Source organism: Petaurus breviceps, unplaced genomic scaffold (genome assembly GCF_028583685.1).
Source record: "Petaurus breviceps papuanus isolate PSGF00001 unplaced genomic scaffold, PetGlider_PUasm1.0 190, whole genome shotgun sequence".
NCBI classification, from domain to species: Eukaryota; Metazoa; Chordata; class Mammalia; order Diprotodontia; family Petauridae; genus Petaurus; species Petaurus breviceps.
Genome location: NW_027185810.1, coordinates 9730130 through 9746400, shown reverse-complemented (window position 1 = coordinate 9746400; position 16271 = coordinate 9730130). Strand labels below are relative to the sequence as shown.

Genomic DNA, 16271 nt, shown 5'->3' with positions numbered 1-16271 from the left:
AAGTTTTGTTAAGTTGCAAGCCATGACAGAATTCTTAAATCTAAATCATACTCCTAAATAACAGGTAACAGAACAAAAATACGACAATGAGAGGTAAGATTTTATAAAGGGCAGATGAAGAGTAAATCTAACTAAGTCTTTAAAAAGGTAGATCCATTAGAAAACATTTCTGTATGCAACATATGGTAGGAATCCCCACTATAAACTTCCAATAGAAAGATGTTTCAACTTTTTCAGGTTCACAAAATCTTGTATGCATCATTATTTTGGTAATATATATTAGCAAAAAGGTGTGATGATTTTTAAATCTTTCTAAACTTGGATTGGGCTTTAGGATAAAAACCTAAAAATTATAACAAAAGTACACATAAAAATCTCTGCACTTTAAAATACTTGAAATCAAAGTCTGCCCTCAGGTAACAAATTCATAATTTTAAATATACACTCTATTACAGAAGGAATGCTTAAATGAGGGATTACTATGTCGTCAGAGCTCCAGCTGAATGCTCTTAATTAGGAAATACCGACCTTAAATGTGTGCTACAGTAAGTTGTTTTGGAAAGAGTCCTCAGGCAAAAAGATCACAGATTCTGTTATGCTTTCCACTGTAAACAATTTTTTTTTGCTTTTCCTCTGATAAAAAACACTGTGGTTTTTACAAGCTATGGAACACTACTGTTTCACTCAGATTTACAGATCCTAAAATCACTGATGAAGTATTATATTATCTATGAGTATTATCTATGTTTAAAAAAATTCAAGAAAATATATAAACACACACCACACACATATATACAAACCATTTTTAAAAAATCATTCTCTACAGAGACTGAGAATTTAGCCAATGATGCCGATGACAAAATGAATATGGAAGCAATGGGCAAAACCAGCTACAGAGCTTCATCCTGATATTCACCACTCATCTCTGTTACCTTATTACACCATCAAGAGGAAAAATAAATTTAGTATTTGAGGAGTTTATGTCCTTTGTACACTATGACTTTAAGATTATGGCCTCTTAATTTTTTTCCCCTAGTTTATTTTTCATCCGCAGCGCATTAATCAATGAAATAATCAACAAGTATTTAAAAGTAATAAATATTTACTATATGTCAAGAACTGTACCAGATACTGGGAGTACAGGAACAGATAATAGAACAATCCTTCCTTACAAGGATTTTACATTTTAGTGGGAAGACAAGTAAACATACATACACACATACACAGTCTAGCTGTGCTAAATGCTTTACAATAATACCTCATTTGATCTTCACAGCAATCCTGAGAGGTAGATAAGTGTTTACATCCTCATTTCTCACTTAAGGAAATGGAGAGCTAAGTGACTTTCCTAAGGACACACAGCCTGCAACATTTGAACTCAGGTCTTCCTGATTCCCTGCCCAGTGTCTTATGTATTACACCACCGAGCTGCCTCACTCACTCTATGTCAGTTTGTTCATCTGTCTGTCTATATGTGTATGTGTGTATAATATATACATATGTATAATATATACGGCACAAAGATAAAGTGAATAAACATAAATATACACAAATTAATGAGATAGAAAGACATTTGAGAGCCCTAGCAAAGGTTCATAACAGTCTCCCACATGCATAAGCACAAATAAACACACACATGGGTGCACACACATACATACATGCATGCACAAACACAAGCATACATGCATGCATGAAATTTGGGCTAAACTTACTTATAAAGAGGACAAATGCTCAGGATACAAATAATTTTAGTTAAAAATTATGAAAAATAAAATATCAGGTATTCAGTGTCATTGGTGGTTTAAGCACCCTCATTAAGCCTTTTCAAGAAGCTTTTAAAATCTAATTCTAGACACCATTATCTCATCTCAGAAAGGGTCCCATAATTACAAAATCAGACTAAAGCCCATACATCAGAAAAGATTCTGATCTGCAAGTGGTCATCTCACCTTCACTTGAAGGTCTGCACTGAAGGGGAGCCCCCTACCCTGTGGGACTATTCCAGTCTTTTGGTTGTTGTTCAATCATTTCAGTCATGTCTGACTCTCTTATGACCCAGTTCAGGGTTTTCTTGGTAAAGATACTGGAGTGGTTCGACATTTCCTCCAATAACACATTTTACAATGGAGGAAACTAAGGCAGAGTTAAGTGACTTGCCCACGGTCACATGGCTATTCAGTGCCTGAGGCCAGATTTAAACTGATGAAGCCCAGGGCTCTATCCCCTACACAGCCTAGCTGTCCACTCCAGTTTTAGATAACTCTTAATTATTAGGAAATTTTTCCTTTACAACCAGCCTGAAGTATCTTCTTTTGCAACTTTGCACTCACTGTAGCTGGTTCTTCCCCCGGGACCAAATAAAAGAAAATGAAGCTTTCTTCCCCATGACACTAAGGAGAGCTATCAAGTCTACTTTGTGAATGTTTTATTTTTCTAAGTTAAACATGACTATTTCCATCAAACAACACTCTTTTTCTCTTTTTTTGGAGGGGGAAAGGCAAGGCGATTGGGGTTAAATGGTTTGCCCAAGGTCACATTGCTGGTATTGTCCAGTATCTGAGGCCACATTTGAACTCAGGTACTCCTGACTCCAGGGCCAGTCCTCTATTCACTCGACCACCTAGCTGCCCTATGGTATGAAATTGAGGGCTTTAAACCTCCTATCTACCATTCTCTGCATGATATTTATCTTATAAATGCCTTCTCTAAAAATGGTACCCTAAACTAAGCATTACATTACACATTATTGTCTGACTGGGGCAGAGCAGAGTAAAATTATCACATCTTCCTAGTCCTAGACACTATTCCTTATTCAATGCAGTTCAAAATCACATGAGCATTTTGGGCTGTCATAACATAAAGGAGGGGGCAGCCGGATGGCCCAGTAAATAGAACACCAGGACTGGAGTCAGGAAGACTCATCAGGCACTTCCTAGCTGTGTGATCCTGGGCAAATCATTTACCCCTGTTTGTCTCAGTTTCTTCATCTGTAAAATGAGCTGTAGAAGGAAATGACAAACCACTCCAGTATCTCTGCCAAAAATACCCCAAATGGGGTTACAAAAAAGGACTAATTTTCAAATATCTAGAGACTGTCATCATATCTTCCCAAAGTCTCTTCTTGAGGCTAAAAATCTCCATTCCTTTAAGTGATCACTATTTAGCATACTGCCTAGTCCCTTCACCATCTCAACCACCATGACTAGAAAGCATTTTCTACCCTTTGCAAACTGCCCCCCCCATCCACAGGGTATTTGGCTACAATGTTATGTATACAGAAATACTGAATAAATTCCTAGTGATTGATAGGCAATATTAACTCACATTTCTAAGGTACTTTATGGTGTACAAAGTATTTCACCCAAACCCACCCTGATGACAACCACAATGCCGTGAGAAATGCAGGGCAAATATTTATCCCCACTTTACATGTGTCATTATACTACTGGCTCTCATGTCAGCTCATCACTATACCACCCAAGATTATTATAAGGATAAATGAAGAAATAATGCTACTCACCTCCAGAGAAGAGAGGAGCATATCAAGACAAAGAAGGAATCATGCATTTTTGGATGTTGTAAATATCTAGATTTATTATACTGTTTCACTTTTTTACATTTATTTATTATGAAGATTGTGATTTGGCTTTTTTTTATTGAGAATAGATTTATCAAGAAAGAGATTTTTAAAAAGCAAAAAAGAAATAAAAGACAACTGTGGAAAAAGTGGTACAAGCTGCAGGAACTCAGCACAAAACATTTAAACGCACCTTTGGCAGAGAAGTCTATAATGGCTGTCAAAAAGTAAATTCTAGTTTTGACTCATCTTCACAACTGACTCTAGTTCAACAAAATAAAAATCATGCTGAATATATAACATTGGTGCAATATCATAACATATATCATATGAAACAATATACTACTAACTAGTTAGTATATAATATCCTAGTTAGGATATTAATATATACTCCTAAAGAGAAGCCTATCACAGAATGAACTGCTTTTCCTAAAATGAATTCCTTCTCCTAAAGTAAATAGGTTGGAGATGGAAAAATATATTTATAAACATCTATTTGGTAGCTGGGTGGAGAACATACTAGAGAAGGGAAAATAGAAGCAGGGTAAATCAGAAGACTACAGTCATCCCTTCCACACAGCAACTTTCCCCATTGCAGTTTTGATATACCATGGGTCAGCATAAGAGATTAAATGGAAATCTGGGAAAGTTTTGCTGAAGCTGCAGACAACACAAAAATGCCAGCCGATAACACAGAAGGTTTAGAAACTCAGAAATGCATAAAATTTATGTTTAGTATTGTATAATATTGACATATTTCATCTTTTAATACCGTAATTATTCAGACTTCTCTGGTAAGAAGGGAGGATCAAAAAATGTTACATGGATTTTTCAAAGCACAGGGGCACCGCAACACTAATCCCTGTGATATGGAAAGGATAATGGTACTTCAATTGTTCATCAATGCAGATTAATTACTGAACATAGGTGTTGGTCTTGTGAAATTTGGAGAGAGATGTGAGGAAAGCAGTAATGGTATAATCAACAAGACTTGGCAACTGATTGAATATAGAGAATGACAGAGAATATCATTAAGGAAAATCACAGAAAGAAATCAAAGAAGAAAAAAACCTTAAATTTAGACAGAAAAAATAACAAGGCAATAGATTCTAAATATTGTCCAATGTCCATCACAATAACTTTTGTTTCATCTCATTTAATCAGGCTTAATTGGTTTTCTTTATTCTTTAGTCCCATGTCAAATGTAAACTAAATAACTGCTCAACTAATCACATGGGAAAATATATGCCTATGGTAAAGAATAAGAGACATGTTGATAATGGGAATCAAACTATTCCTACATAAAAAAAAAAACCCCACAGGAATGAATGGTAATCTAGTATACTGTCTGAATATGTCAAGAGAGATAAAATGAATAGCCACTTTAAATGATTCTATATACTAATACAAATGATATTAAAAATGTCTACATTTCCAAAAATCAAGGCTTAACTTAGGATCAGTAAAGCAATGCTCTGTGCTGACAATATAAGGAATTCAAAAAATGATTGTGAAAAATTTCTAGGAATTTATGGCACATAATTTTTAATATGTTGGTCACCAAAGAAATAAAATCATCAGTACTGAGAAGTTATGCTGGAAAACTGAATCATATGAAGAACAAAGTATAAAGTTAACAGTTCTTATGTGGGAAGTTAAAAATAGAAAAGATACAAAGAAAGATTTTAAAGATAAACATCATGCTACTTCGAGAAAGAAAAGTAGAGGAAATCTGAGTATAAATGTGGGATGAAATGACTTTTGGATTGTACTGTAATAAGCCTAGGGAATATTTGTGGAGAGAAAATAAGAGACATAAGAAAAAAAAGGTGGGGTGGGAGAAATCTTCAAAAAAAATAGATAGGAAAGATGAAGCAGAAAAGAAACTACAAGAAGCAAGCTTGAAGGCATAAAAAACAGCAGTTTCAACAGTCAAGGAATAGGAGGACAGGGTAAAGGTTAGCAGATTTGGAAATAAGAGGTCATTAGTTAAAGTTCCAATACAGTGGCAGAATCAGAAGTAAATACAAGACACTGGGGAGTAATTAAGTAATGAGGAAGTACAATTCTCTATTTTCAAGAAGTCTGACAATGAAAAGGAGATAGGGTGGTCATTTAAGGGTGTCTGAAGGGTTAAATTATACATGTAGATACCTTTTGGGAGGGCTGACTAATCTTGGAAATTCTTCTGGAAAGATTACATTGCAAACTATATAGTGTTCTCAATGATCCTAAGCTGTTCACTACATGCCTTTTTCAAAAGACACTAATATTCTCCCAGATATACTATCTTGCTACAAATCATAAGCCACTGGATCTCAGAGGAATAACCACTTCAGGTAATCCAAAGAGCAGCCAGTGGTAGGTATAAGCACACTTTCAAGATATTATCATGGCCTGTGCACAAGAAGACATCAGCACAGAAATATATATCTGGAAAAGGGGGTAGGCCTAGTACATAATAAGAATGAGGAACAATAGCTGGTATCAATATAATATTAAAAGAATCATTAAAAAGCCTACAAAACATTGAGAAGATGATCTATGGAAGGCTTACAGAAAGATATGAACAGCAATTGAAAGGGCTAGATTATGATCTGTACCATTGGGAGAATACTCAAATTGGTAAGATTATATAGTGACTGAAAATACTTAAATATAAGGGCAAATATAAGCATATTTATAGATAGAGGGTAAAGAGCCAGGGGAAAAGAAAATATTATGTATTCAAAGGAACACAGGCAATTCAATAGGCAAGATCCCAAATGAGTGGGGTGGGAGGGTGAGGAAATGAAATAAATGGCAAAAATAGAAAATTTAACTATGAAAAAGATAAAAGCACTTTCTCCTCCGCTCTGGTTAAATTTTTTGAAAGAATTATCTAACTCTACTTTTCATCCTGACCATGATCTCCAATCCCTACATTTTCAACTCTTTTCTAGCACTTTCCTAGAAAGTGGTTATACTTTCCTCCCTCTCCTGTCTCAGCCCTTGGTGAATCAGTTCAACTCCACACTGTTCCTTATATTTGAATCTCTCTTGCCTACAGTCCTATCACCAATTATGTGTTAATAAATCAAAATCTTGTTTTATTTATTCTACGTGTTGTTTGTTGTTCCATTGTTTTTCTATCATATCTGACTCTTCATGACCCCATTTGAGGTTTCCTTGCAAAGATACTGGAGGGGTTTCTCCAATTCACTTGACAGACAAGGAAACTGAAGTGACTCTCCTAGGGTCACATGGCTACTAAGTGTCTGAGGCCAGATTTGAACTCAAGAAGATGAGTCTTCTGACTCCAGGCCCAGAGCTCTATCCACTGCGCCTCCTAGCTGCCTATTCCCCATTATCTATATGACTGTTGACATGCTGTTAAATAGAACAGAAAAATCACCAAACTCTGCTAACTGGATCTACTACAAACTTAGGTTACTTAATCTCAAGACCTCCACTACATTTAGTCAATCCTTTTATATATAATACCCTAATGAACTTGCTATCTCCTTCACTAAAGCAATTATTCCAAATCTTTACATCACTCCTCCAGCTTCTGTAGATAAAGCTTCATCTTACCCTCTCTCTCTCAGTGGACGACCTAGCCTCATACTTTACTGAAAAAATTAGGGCCATTCAAGGGACATGTTCTACCATCCTGCTCATTTCACATCACACAGACATCTTCTCCCACTATATGCTCCTTTACCCTCATCTTTCAGGAATATGTGGCCCTTCTTCTTGCCAAGGCAAAAACCCATAAATGTATCCTTGATCTCATCTCATTTCTCCAGCACACTGGCTCCTCCATCCAGTCCACTGTCTCTCAAATCTTAAATCTCTCCTTATATATAGGCTCCTTCCCTAATGCCTATAAACATGCCCATGTCTCTCCATCATTTTAAAAAAAAACCTCATTTGATCCAACCATCTCCACTATTTAAATATAAATTAATTAATAACTAATATTATAATAAAATTAAGTAAAAGCACCATAGAGGCACATCATCTTTTAAAATAAAAAGATGGAAAATGAAAGAAACTGGCATATTTACATAAATATATTTATATAACCAGGAAAGTATACATCAAAGCCTTAGGCAATTAACTAACCTAGAATGACATTTTATAACAAAAAGCCTAATTTGGAAAAACCTCCAATTATGATGTTATTGGTCCCAAAGCAGTATATACTATTCTCAGAACTTTAAAAACACACATAGGAAAATGACCTTTGGAAGGAGAATAATGGAGGGGCTAAACATTTCCACATTGTAATACTAAGTCCTACCCAGTTGAGACAATTTAAAAGTGATAGAACAAAAAAAGCACTTTGTAAGAGAAATAAATCTTCCTTGAGGGCTGCATATGTCCTATAAATAATGTTTATTGGAACTCCACATGTTACTTTAACAGTAGCCCATCAAATGATGAAAGAAATAAAATTAAGGCACCCAGTTAACATTATAAGTCAAGCAACATTAAAATCAGAAACTGACAAAATTCCCTTGTCTATTAATTTTAATAAATGTACAGAAATATAGACATTCTACAGAGAATATTTAAATCAATAGTAGGAGTTCCCACACACATGTGCCATTGCTATCATTAAAAATCAAACAAAACATTCTGCTTTGTCAAGATTACAAAAAACAAGGACAAATCATGAAACCATGCTGAGCTGGGCTAAAATTAAAGCAAAGATATTTTAAAAATAAAAGTTATATGTGTACGTATTATTTTTGTATTGGAAAAACAACACTATGACAAGACTTCACCCACAAACACATATGAAACCAATTATATTTAATTAAAGTCTGGGCAACACAAACATATTTGATGATAGGAATGAGAAACAACTTTTTTTTGAAGGCACAGAAAACTGACTCCCAGATCTTAACTCTTCTATAATAAGTAAATTTTCCACTCCCACTGGAGAGTCTAAAGTACAACTGACTTCAAAGGGCCACACCTAACCATGAGGAGAGAAAAACTGGGTAAGATAATTTTTTAAACTTTTCTAACTACAAGTGATTTAGACTAACAAATTCAGGCAATTCTCTAAAGATTTACCTGTTAAAAACTTTAGTCAATCAACAAGAATTTTAAAACACCTATTATATGCCAAGAATTGTATTAGGTGTTGAGTATACAAAGACAAACATGAACCAGTCTCTGCTCCAAAGATCTAAAATCATCTCAGGAGAGACAATACATATATACACATATATGGTTGGGAGATTAGGAGAGTGCTACTGAAACTAAATCCTGAAGAAAGGGATTCTAAAAGCCAGAGATGGGAAAGGAATGAATTCTAAGAGAAGGGACAACCAATGTAAAGGCAAAGAATAGCCAAGTAGAGTATCTTGCATGAGAAACAGAGATTAGGCCAATTTGGTTAGACTATAGAGTATGGAAAGGGAAATAATACATGAGAATGGAACGGCAGGTTGGAGGCCAGATTGTAGAGAACCTGAAGTGACAAGTGAGAGGTTTACATTTTATCCCAAAGGCAGTAAAGCACCAGTGAATCATAAGGCAAGTGACATGTCAGATCACTTTTGGAATAGGGCCTGGTTCAGGGACAGCCTTGAGCAGGAGGAATCAAATAGAAGACTACTACAATAATACAGGAGTGTGGTGCTGAGATTCTGAATGACAGTGGTAGTTGTACAGTAGTAAGGAGTTGTGCTATAAGAGATACAGTGGAGGTAGAAATGGAAATATCTAGCAATTGAATGGATATATGCTGTGAAAGTGAGGAGACAAGGATTATGCCTGGATCACAAACCTGAGAAATTAGAAATGTGGCAGTGTTCTTGAAAAAAAAAAAGTTCAAAATAGGAGGAAAAGATAAATGAGTTGTGTTTCAAAACTGTTGACTTTGAGATGTCTCCTTAACATCGAGTTTGAAATGCCCATTAAGCAGGTGGTGAGGTGGAACTACAATTTGGGAGTGAGGCTGGGACTGGGTATACTGATCTGTAAATCATCTGCATAAAGATGATAATTAAACCCATAGGAGCTAAGGAACTCACAATGTAAGAATATGTAGAAACAAATTAAAAGAATTAAAGTTCATACATCCAAGGGGCATAGCATTGCACAGCTCAGACAGCAGGATTATAGTATATAAAATATGCTTGCTACCCTGAAAGGGATTATTATTTATATCAGGTCAAGTCAAGTCAATAAATCTTTATCAAGTAACTGCTATGTGCCATGCACTATGTTAAGCCCTGGGAATACAAAAAGAAAAGCAAAAAGAAAAGCCTTTGCCCTCAAGGAGCTCACATTCTATCGGGAGAGGTTACTGTCAAACAATTATACACATAAAAAATAGAGAGGCTAAACAGTGGACAGGGCAGGTAAGTGATGCAGTAGATAGAATGCTAGGCCTGGAATTAGAGGAACTGAGTTCAAATCTGGTCTCAGACACTTACTAGCTATGTGACCTTGGGCAAGTCACTTAAACTTGTTTGCCTCAATTTCCTCATCTGTAAAATGAGCTGGAGAAGGAAATTAAAAACCACTGCAGTGTCTTTGCCAAGAAAACACCAAATAGAGTCATGAAGAGTCAGACTACTGAAACAACACAACAATAAAACAGTGGACATAGATGAAGATAATATCTCTGGTTGAAAGGAGAAAATGAATAGGCTCAAATAATTCCACTGAACTGAAAACTATAATCCCACCTATCATGGTTCTGAAGGAAAAAGATTTCTGACCATAAAGCAAGTCTTCAGCCACAAGCAGATTATTATCACGTATTCTTTAAACATTGGTCTCCATTGCATAATCACTTATTTTCTTCTCTTTGTACAACTTTTTATCAAATAATTAAGTAAATTACTTAAACAGATTCATATATCTCAACTGTATTCCTGGAAATGATTTGTTTGTATTTATATTTTTGTGTAGTTGCTAATTAGGAGTGATTGCCTGGTCATGTGTTTTCTTTTCTATTTACAGGGGGAAACAATTTCCTTTCCTATGTTTTGGTTTGGAACTTTTCTGTGTATTTTGAGGTTGCATATTAACTGTGTATTTTAAAATTTTATTATTTAGAAATATAAGTTAAGTATGAATTACATACACAGCGATTTTATTTATAAACACCATCTCTGTTAATACTGACCATCTGCATTTTTAAAAATAATTGTCTACTCAATTAGCCAGCACCATGTCTGAACTTCTGAAATGCTTTCTTCCTGGTCCCATCCCACAGATCTCCAGGAAAGGCTGTGGGTTTCACAAAATAAAAGGGATATTGATCAAGAATGTTAAAACTCAAACAAGGACCATTTTTTCCATTAGAATGAATGGAAAAATAGATTGGAAATCACCACATCCTACTTTAAAGAAGCTAATTTCTTAATATGAAAAACATTTATTTTCTAAATGCTGTCATGGGATGTGAACAATTTAAAAAACTGGTTCATCAACTCAGCTTTTTTTTTCTGAATGCTACTCTACCGAAAAGGTGTGTAAACAGCGTTATTTTTTTGAACCCTATTTTAGAGATTTGTGGTGTTGAATCTTGAAGTAGAAATAAGATGCTGGTTAATAAAAGCCAGTATAATAAATCAGTTTTTAATTTGGCTCTCTCCTACCTTTCTAGTCTTCTTAGACTTTGCTTGATTCCCGCCTCCACCCTAAGATTCAATGATACTTCCTTTTTGTTCTTTCTTACACAACACATTCCATCTCCACTATTGCCCATGACTGAAATTATATCCTACCTCATCTCTTTCTGGTTCCTTTGTGTTCCAGATAAAATCTCATGTTCTAAAAGAAACCTTTCCCATCCCTCTTAATGCTAATGTCTTCCCTCTAAGATTATTTCCAAATTCTCCTATTTATATCATCTGTACATAGTTGCTTGCATGTTTTCTCTCTATAAGAATGTGAGCTCCTTGAGAGTAAAGGCTATCTTTTGCCTTCTTTGCATCCTAAGCTATCCTTAGTGTTTGACAGGTATTAGGGACTTAATAAGTGCTACTTGACTTAGTTTCACTCATTAATATATTAATGGTTTGTGTTTATTTAATGCTTCATATAAGCTATACATACATTTTATATAAATGGACACTCAAAAACATCTCCAGAAATAGGATAAATGTTACTTTTCAAATTTTGTGGATAAGGAAATCAAGGCTTAGTGATATTCTTCAGATCACAGAGTTAACAGAACTGGATGTGGGTCTTCTGGATCCAGGGGACCACTAAATCAAGTGGCTTTGTCTTAATCTGGACCTTATTTGTCTTCCAGTTATAATTGTAATCTCATTGGTAGCAAAAAAAAAAAAAAAACCTAATTTCCTTTTATTTTCTCCAACAAAAGGGAGAAGCTAATTTAGTTGAGTACAGTCATGTGATATGGCAACATTAAGGTCTATTTCTATGGGTTAGTATCCATTTCATTTAGCAATCACTAAAACAGCATTCTTTACTATAATTACTTGTTATAATGTTCTGTTCATATATTTCCAGCATCATTATGCAAAGGTAATATTTTTTAGTTGTGGAAATAAAATTATTTTATTTAAAAAAAGTTTTTTTTTTGCTTTTTGGAGGGGGAAGGGCAGGGCAATTGGGTTAAGTGACTTGCCCAAGGTCACATGGCTAGTTTTTTTATGTTAAGTGTCTGAGGATGGATTTGAACTCAGATCCTCCTGACTCCAGGGCCAGTGCTCTATTCACTGTGCTACCCAGCCACCCTAATAAAATTATTTTAAATCACAAAGTTACTAATAAGATTGTCGCATGACAACTTTAAAAATAATTTGATTGCTCTCATTCACACTAGAAATTTTTCTTCTTCCTAAATTTGATCTCGGAAAGGATCAATGTGGCATTCACAGGACTTGAAGTCAGACAACAATGTTGTGGTTCTAATACTTATTATAACTCTAAAGAAGTCACTGAACATCTCTGGGTTTCCATTTCCTCAGTTATAAAAGAGAGGAAATATTTGTACCATCTACCTGATAGAAATGTTTAATTTTTTAAAATTTTTAATTGCTAAATCGTTTTGTAAATATGAATTTATTATCAACAGTGTTATTACTACAGCTGGACTGATGGAGTACCAGGATGTACAATCAAATGAAGAAACACTATGTCTTAATTTTGAAAGAAAGTATAAATTGTCAATGCACTCTTTTAAAATAGAATTAAATTCTTTTAGCCATGATCTTAACAACTGAGAGAAATGTAGTAAAGCAGCATGGAATTCAAGTCCCTCCTCTGGTATAGGCTGCCTACATGGCCATGTGTTTTCCTGCCATTCAATTCAGGCAACTCTACAGACTATAAAGTGCACAACGACTGCTCATTTGCACAGGGAAAGGAGGTTTCCTCGCTAGCAGTTCCTTCAATGCTGAAATCATAAATTAACACTTTCCTACCCTCCCCCCCAATAATTACTTTAGAATGTAAAGAGTGAGGAGTTATCTACCACAGGACATAGATTTAGAACTAGACTGGGGTCACAGGATTTCAGATATAGACTTGGAAGGAATCTTAGATATCAAGTTCAATACTTCCACTGCATACATAAGGAAACTGGGACAGTGAGGATCAGTGACTTGACCAAAGTCACATAGTGAAAACAGCAAGGCAAAACTTGAACTCAGAGCCTCTGACTACAGCTCTAGTGTTCTCAAAAATATTACTGTTTTATGAACTTAAGCATCAAAAATAAATATTCCTAACAGAAACTCAAATACTGTTATATAATGTTTTAAATGTCTATTAAATTCAACATGGTAGTAACAAAACTGTCCTGTTTGTAAGCCCTTTTGATTTTTTTTTTTTGCATTTTCTTCTCTGTAATTTTTAAATGTATTTTGGTCATTCCTCACCACCCCCCCACCTCCCACTGTTTACTGCTTTTTTATCACAACCTATTTATGAATTTCCATATTCTTTCCAGTAAACCACATAGCCCCTGGGGGCAGAGATTGCAAATACAGAAAAAGCATATATAGTTCATACTTTTTTATATTTGCTTTGTTTCTCCATGATGACTTTATCTTGTACCACCCCACATACACACACACAAACAGCAACACATTTCTACTTTTAATCCAAAATATGTGGTTGACTAAGATGATCTTTATAGTCACTTCCAGCTCTGATATGTATGTCTATAAGTAAAGAGAGAAAGAAAAAGATGCTATGGGCATTATGGGAATTCAGCTTATCAAATGTTTGTAATTGTGGGCATCAAAGTTCTAAGTTAAACAGGACAGGCCAATCACTGCTATATTCATACATTTATAGAGAGAGCAGTCATTAAAGAAATATTCCTCAAAGTGGCTCAGGGTAGAAATTATCTTACTGCTCAGCCAAAGTGTATTGTGAGATGGGAATATTGTCCATGCCTGCTCCCTCACTGTTTGGGTATTCCTAAGTACTTTTAAGAACTTCACTGCTATGTACCTAGTGACAATAATAAAATTCTTTTATAAGCTAGCTGGCACAGTGGGTAAGTGAATTAGATTAAGAGAAAAGGACACCTAAGTTCAAATCTCACCTCAAACTTTTAGTGGTGTGATATTTGGGCAAGTCACTTAACTTTTGTAAAGTAGTTTGGTCTCAAGTTTCTCATCTGTTAAATGGAGATAATAATAACATCTACCTCATAAGATTGTGTAGGCTCCAATTAGACAATATGCACAGTGCTTTGCAAATTGTAAAGTGCTATATAACTACTAGATTGTGAACTTTTGGAGGACAAGGACTAGTTTTCATCTCTTCTTGTATCCCAAGTGATTAGCATAGTGCTAAAGAAAGGATGAATCAAAGTGAATGAAAGGATGGTGATGAGCACCACAGAAACAGGGAAGTTTGGAAGAGGAGTGGGATGGGAGGGGGGGATGGAATATCATGAGTCCTAGTTTGGTTATGTTGAATTTGAGATGTATATAGAATTGCTCTAAACATACAATAGGAAGCTGGTAATGACGGATTATAGCTAGATATATAGTTCTTAGAGATATTGACTTAGAGGTAATAACTGATCACATGAAATCTGGTGTGGTACTAAAAATAATGTAAAGAGAGAATAGATTAAGGGCTTAGGGAACATCCACCCTGTGTGAGGGACCTAAATGAAAATCTAGCAAAAGAAACTGAGCAGTGGTCAGACAAGGAGAAAGAAAACGAAAATAGAGTGATGCCATGAAAACTCAGGGAAAGGAGTATCCAGGGGTGAAGGTGAACAATAATGTCAAATATCAAAAAGGAGAACTGAAACAAAGCCATCAGAGTTGAGGATCCAAAGATTACTGGAGTAAGAAGTTTCATTTAAATCATAAGGCTGAAAGGCAAATCTTAAGGGGTTAGAAGTGAATGATATTAGACACAGCTTTTGCTAGGACTTTGGCTGTGAAAGAGAGGAAAGATAGCAAAATGATAGTTTAAGAGTCAAGAGAAGGCTTCTTTGAGGAAGTGACACCTGTGAAGTGGGCTTTAAAAGTTCATTAGGCAAGCAGGGGTAAAAATAAAAAAGATAAATTCCACTGAGTATATTTGCATTGAGAACAACACTCATCAGTAAGTTTTATTGAGCCAAACAGGCACATTATGGCACTGACCATATTCCTGGGGAACAGTAAAGTGTATATAAGTCAAACCTCTCTTGACAAGAAGGAAGAGATGGAAGGAGAAGGAATAAAAGGGCAAGCAAAATTATTTTTCTCTGCTGTGAGAGGTAATAAAAGTGTTGTGCCAGGGAATGGGGTGTTCTTATGACACTGGATCCTGCTGTCCTAGTCCCACTACGAATTTCCAGGCTGCAATAATTATTTTTTATGATGATACCAAGAATGGGAGCAAGAGATGAAACATTTCTAATATACCACTAAAATTGAGAGAGGGATTATTTTCTGTTAGGTTTTACTTTCATATTATATTTTCATGTGATTGGAATAATTTTAAATATCAACTAAAGCAATCTGAAAGTATGTTACCACTCAGCAAAAGTGAGAATATACTTTAGGTCCACATAGAGAGTTAAAAAGACACTTTAGTCATTTAAAACTTTTCATTAATTTAAAACTCACATTAATGATATACTTTAAAAAGCACACAGTAATCAATTTTCAAAAAGCAGAATATAATGAAGAATGTTTGACAGGAACATATCACAAATGGGCAAATTTTACAAAAAAATCAAATGTTTTATTCAAACATTTTACTTTCAGGGATATTTGTTCTATTTTATCTCTATCTATTAACATAAATGGCAAATGACAATGATAATATTAGTAAAAAAAAAACAAATTTACTACTATGGTACAACTTTGTTACATAACTAAAATTCTTAGAAGGCATTATTATTAAATACTTTAGTAATTTAGGAGAATTTTCTTCTTCCACAAAATATTCAATTACTATACTATTACATGCTTGGGAAAAAAATGATACTGAACTCATGGATGGTTCTGAATATTTTATGAAGAAGTTTGAAAAGATCTTACCCCGTATTGATAGAAATGATTTCTATCAGTGGATTTTTTCTTATCTTTGGCAAATCCAATCGAGCTCCCCCCAAACGTTTTCCATTAGATTTTTTTTGACTCAGGAGTCTCACAGAGTGACCTTCAAAAGAAGCATATAAAGAGATATTAAAATGAGGAATATGACTTCACTTTCATTTTAAATTCCTGACAAATATGTTAGTGTATGT

The 16271-nt window shown here is 34.8% G+C and overlaps 1 protein-coding gene across 2 annotated transcripts in view; it reads right to left on the bottom strand.

Annotated features, from left to right (window-relative positions):
• The window catches only part of CDKAL1 (CDK5 regulatory subunit associated protein 1 like 1), a 704048-nt gene that overhangs the window by 461496 nt on the left and 226281 nt on the right, over positions 1-16271 (bottom strand). For both annotated transcript variants that reach the window (XM_069092496.1, XM_069092497.1), the window contains exon 8: positions 16063-16183. In XM_069092496.1, the coding sequence (XP_068948597.1) occupies positions 16063-16183 (121 nt within the window). The remainder of the gene's footprint in view (positions 1-16062; positions 16184-16271) is intronic.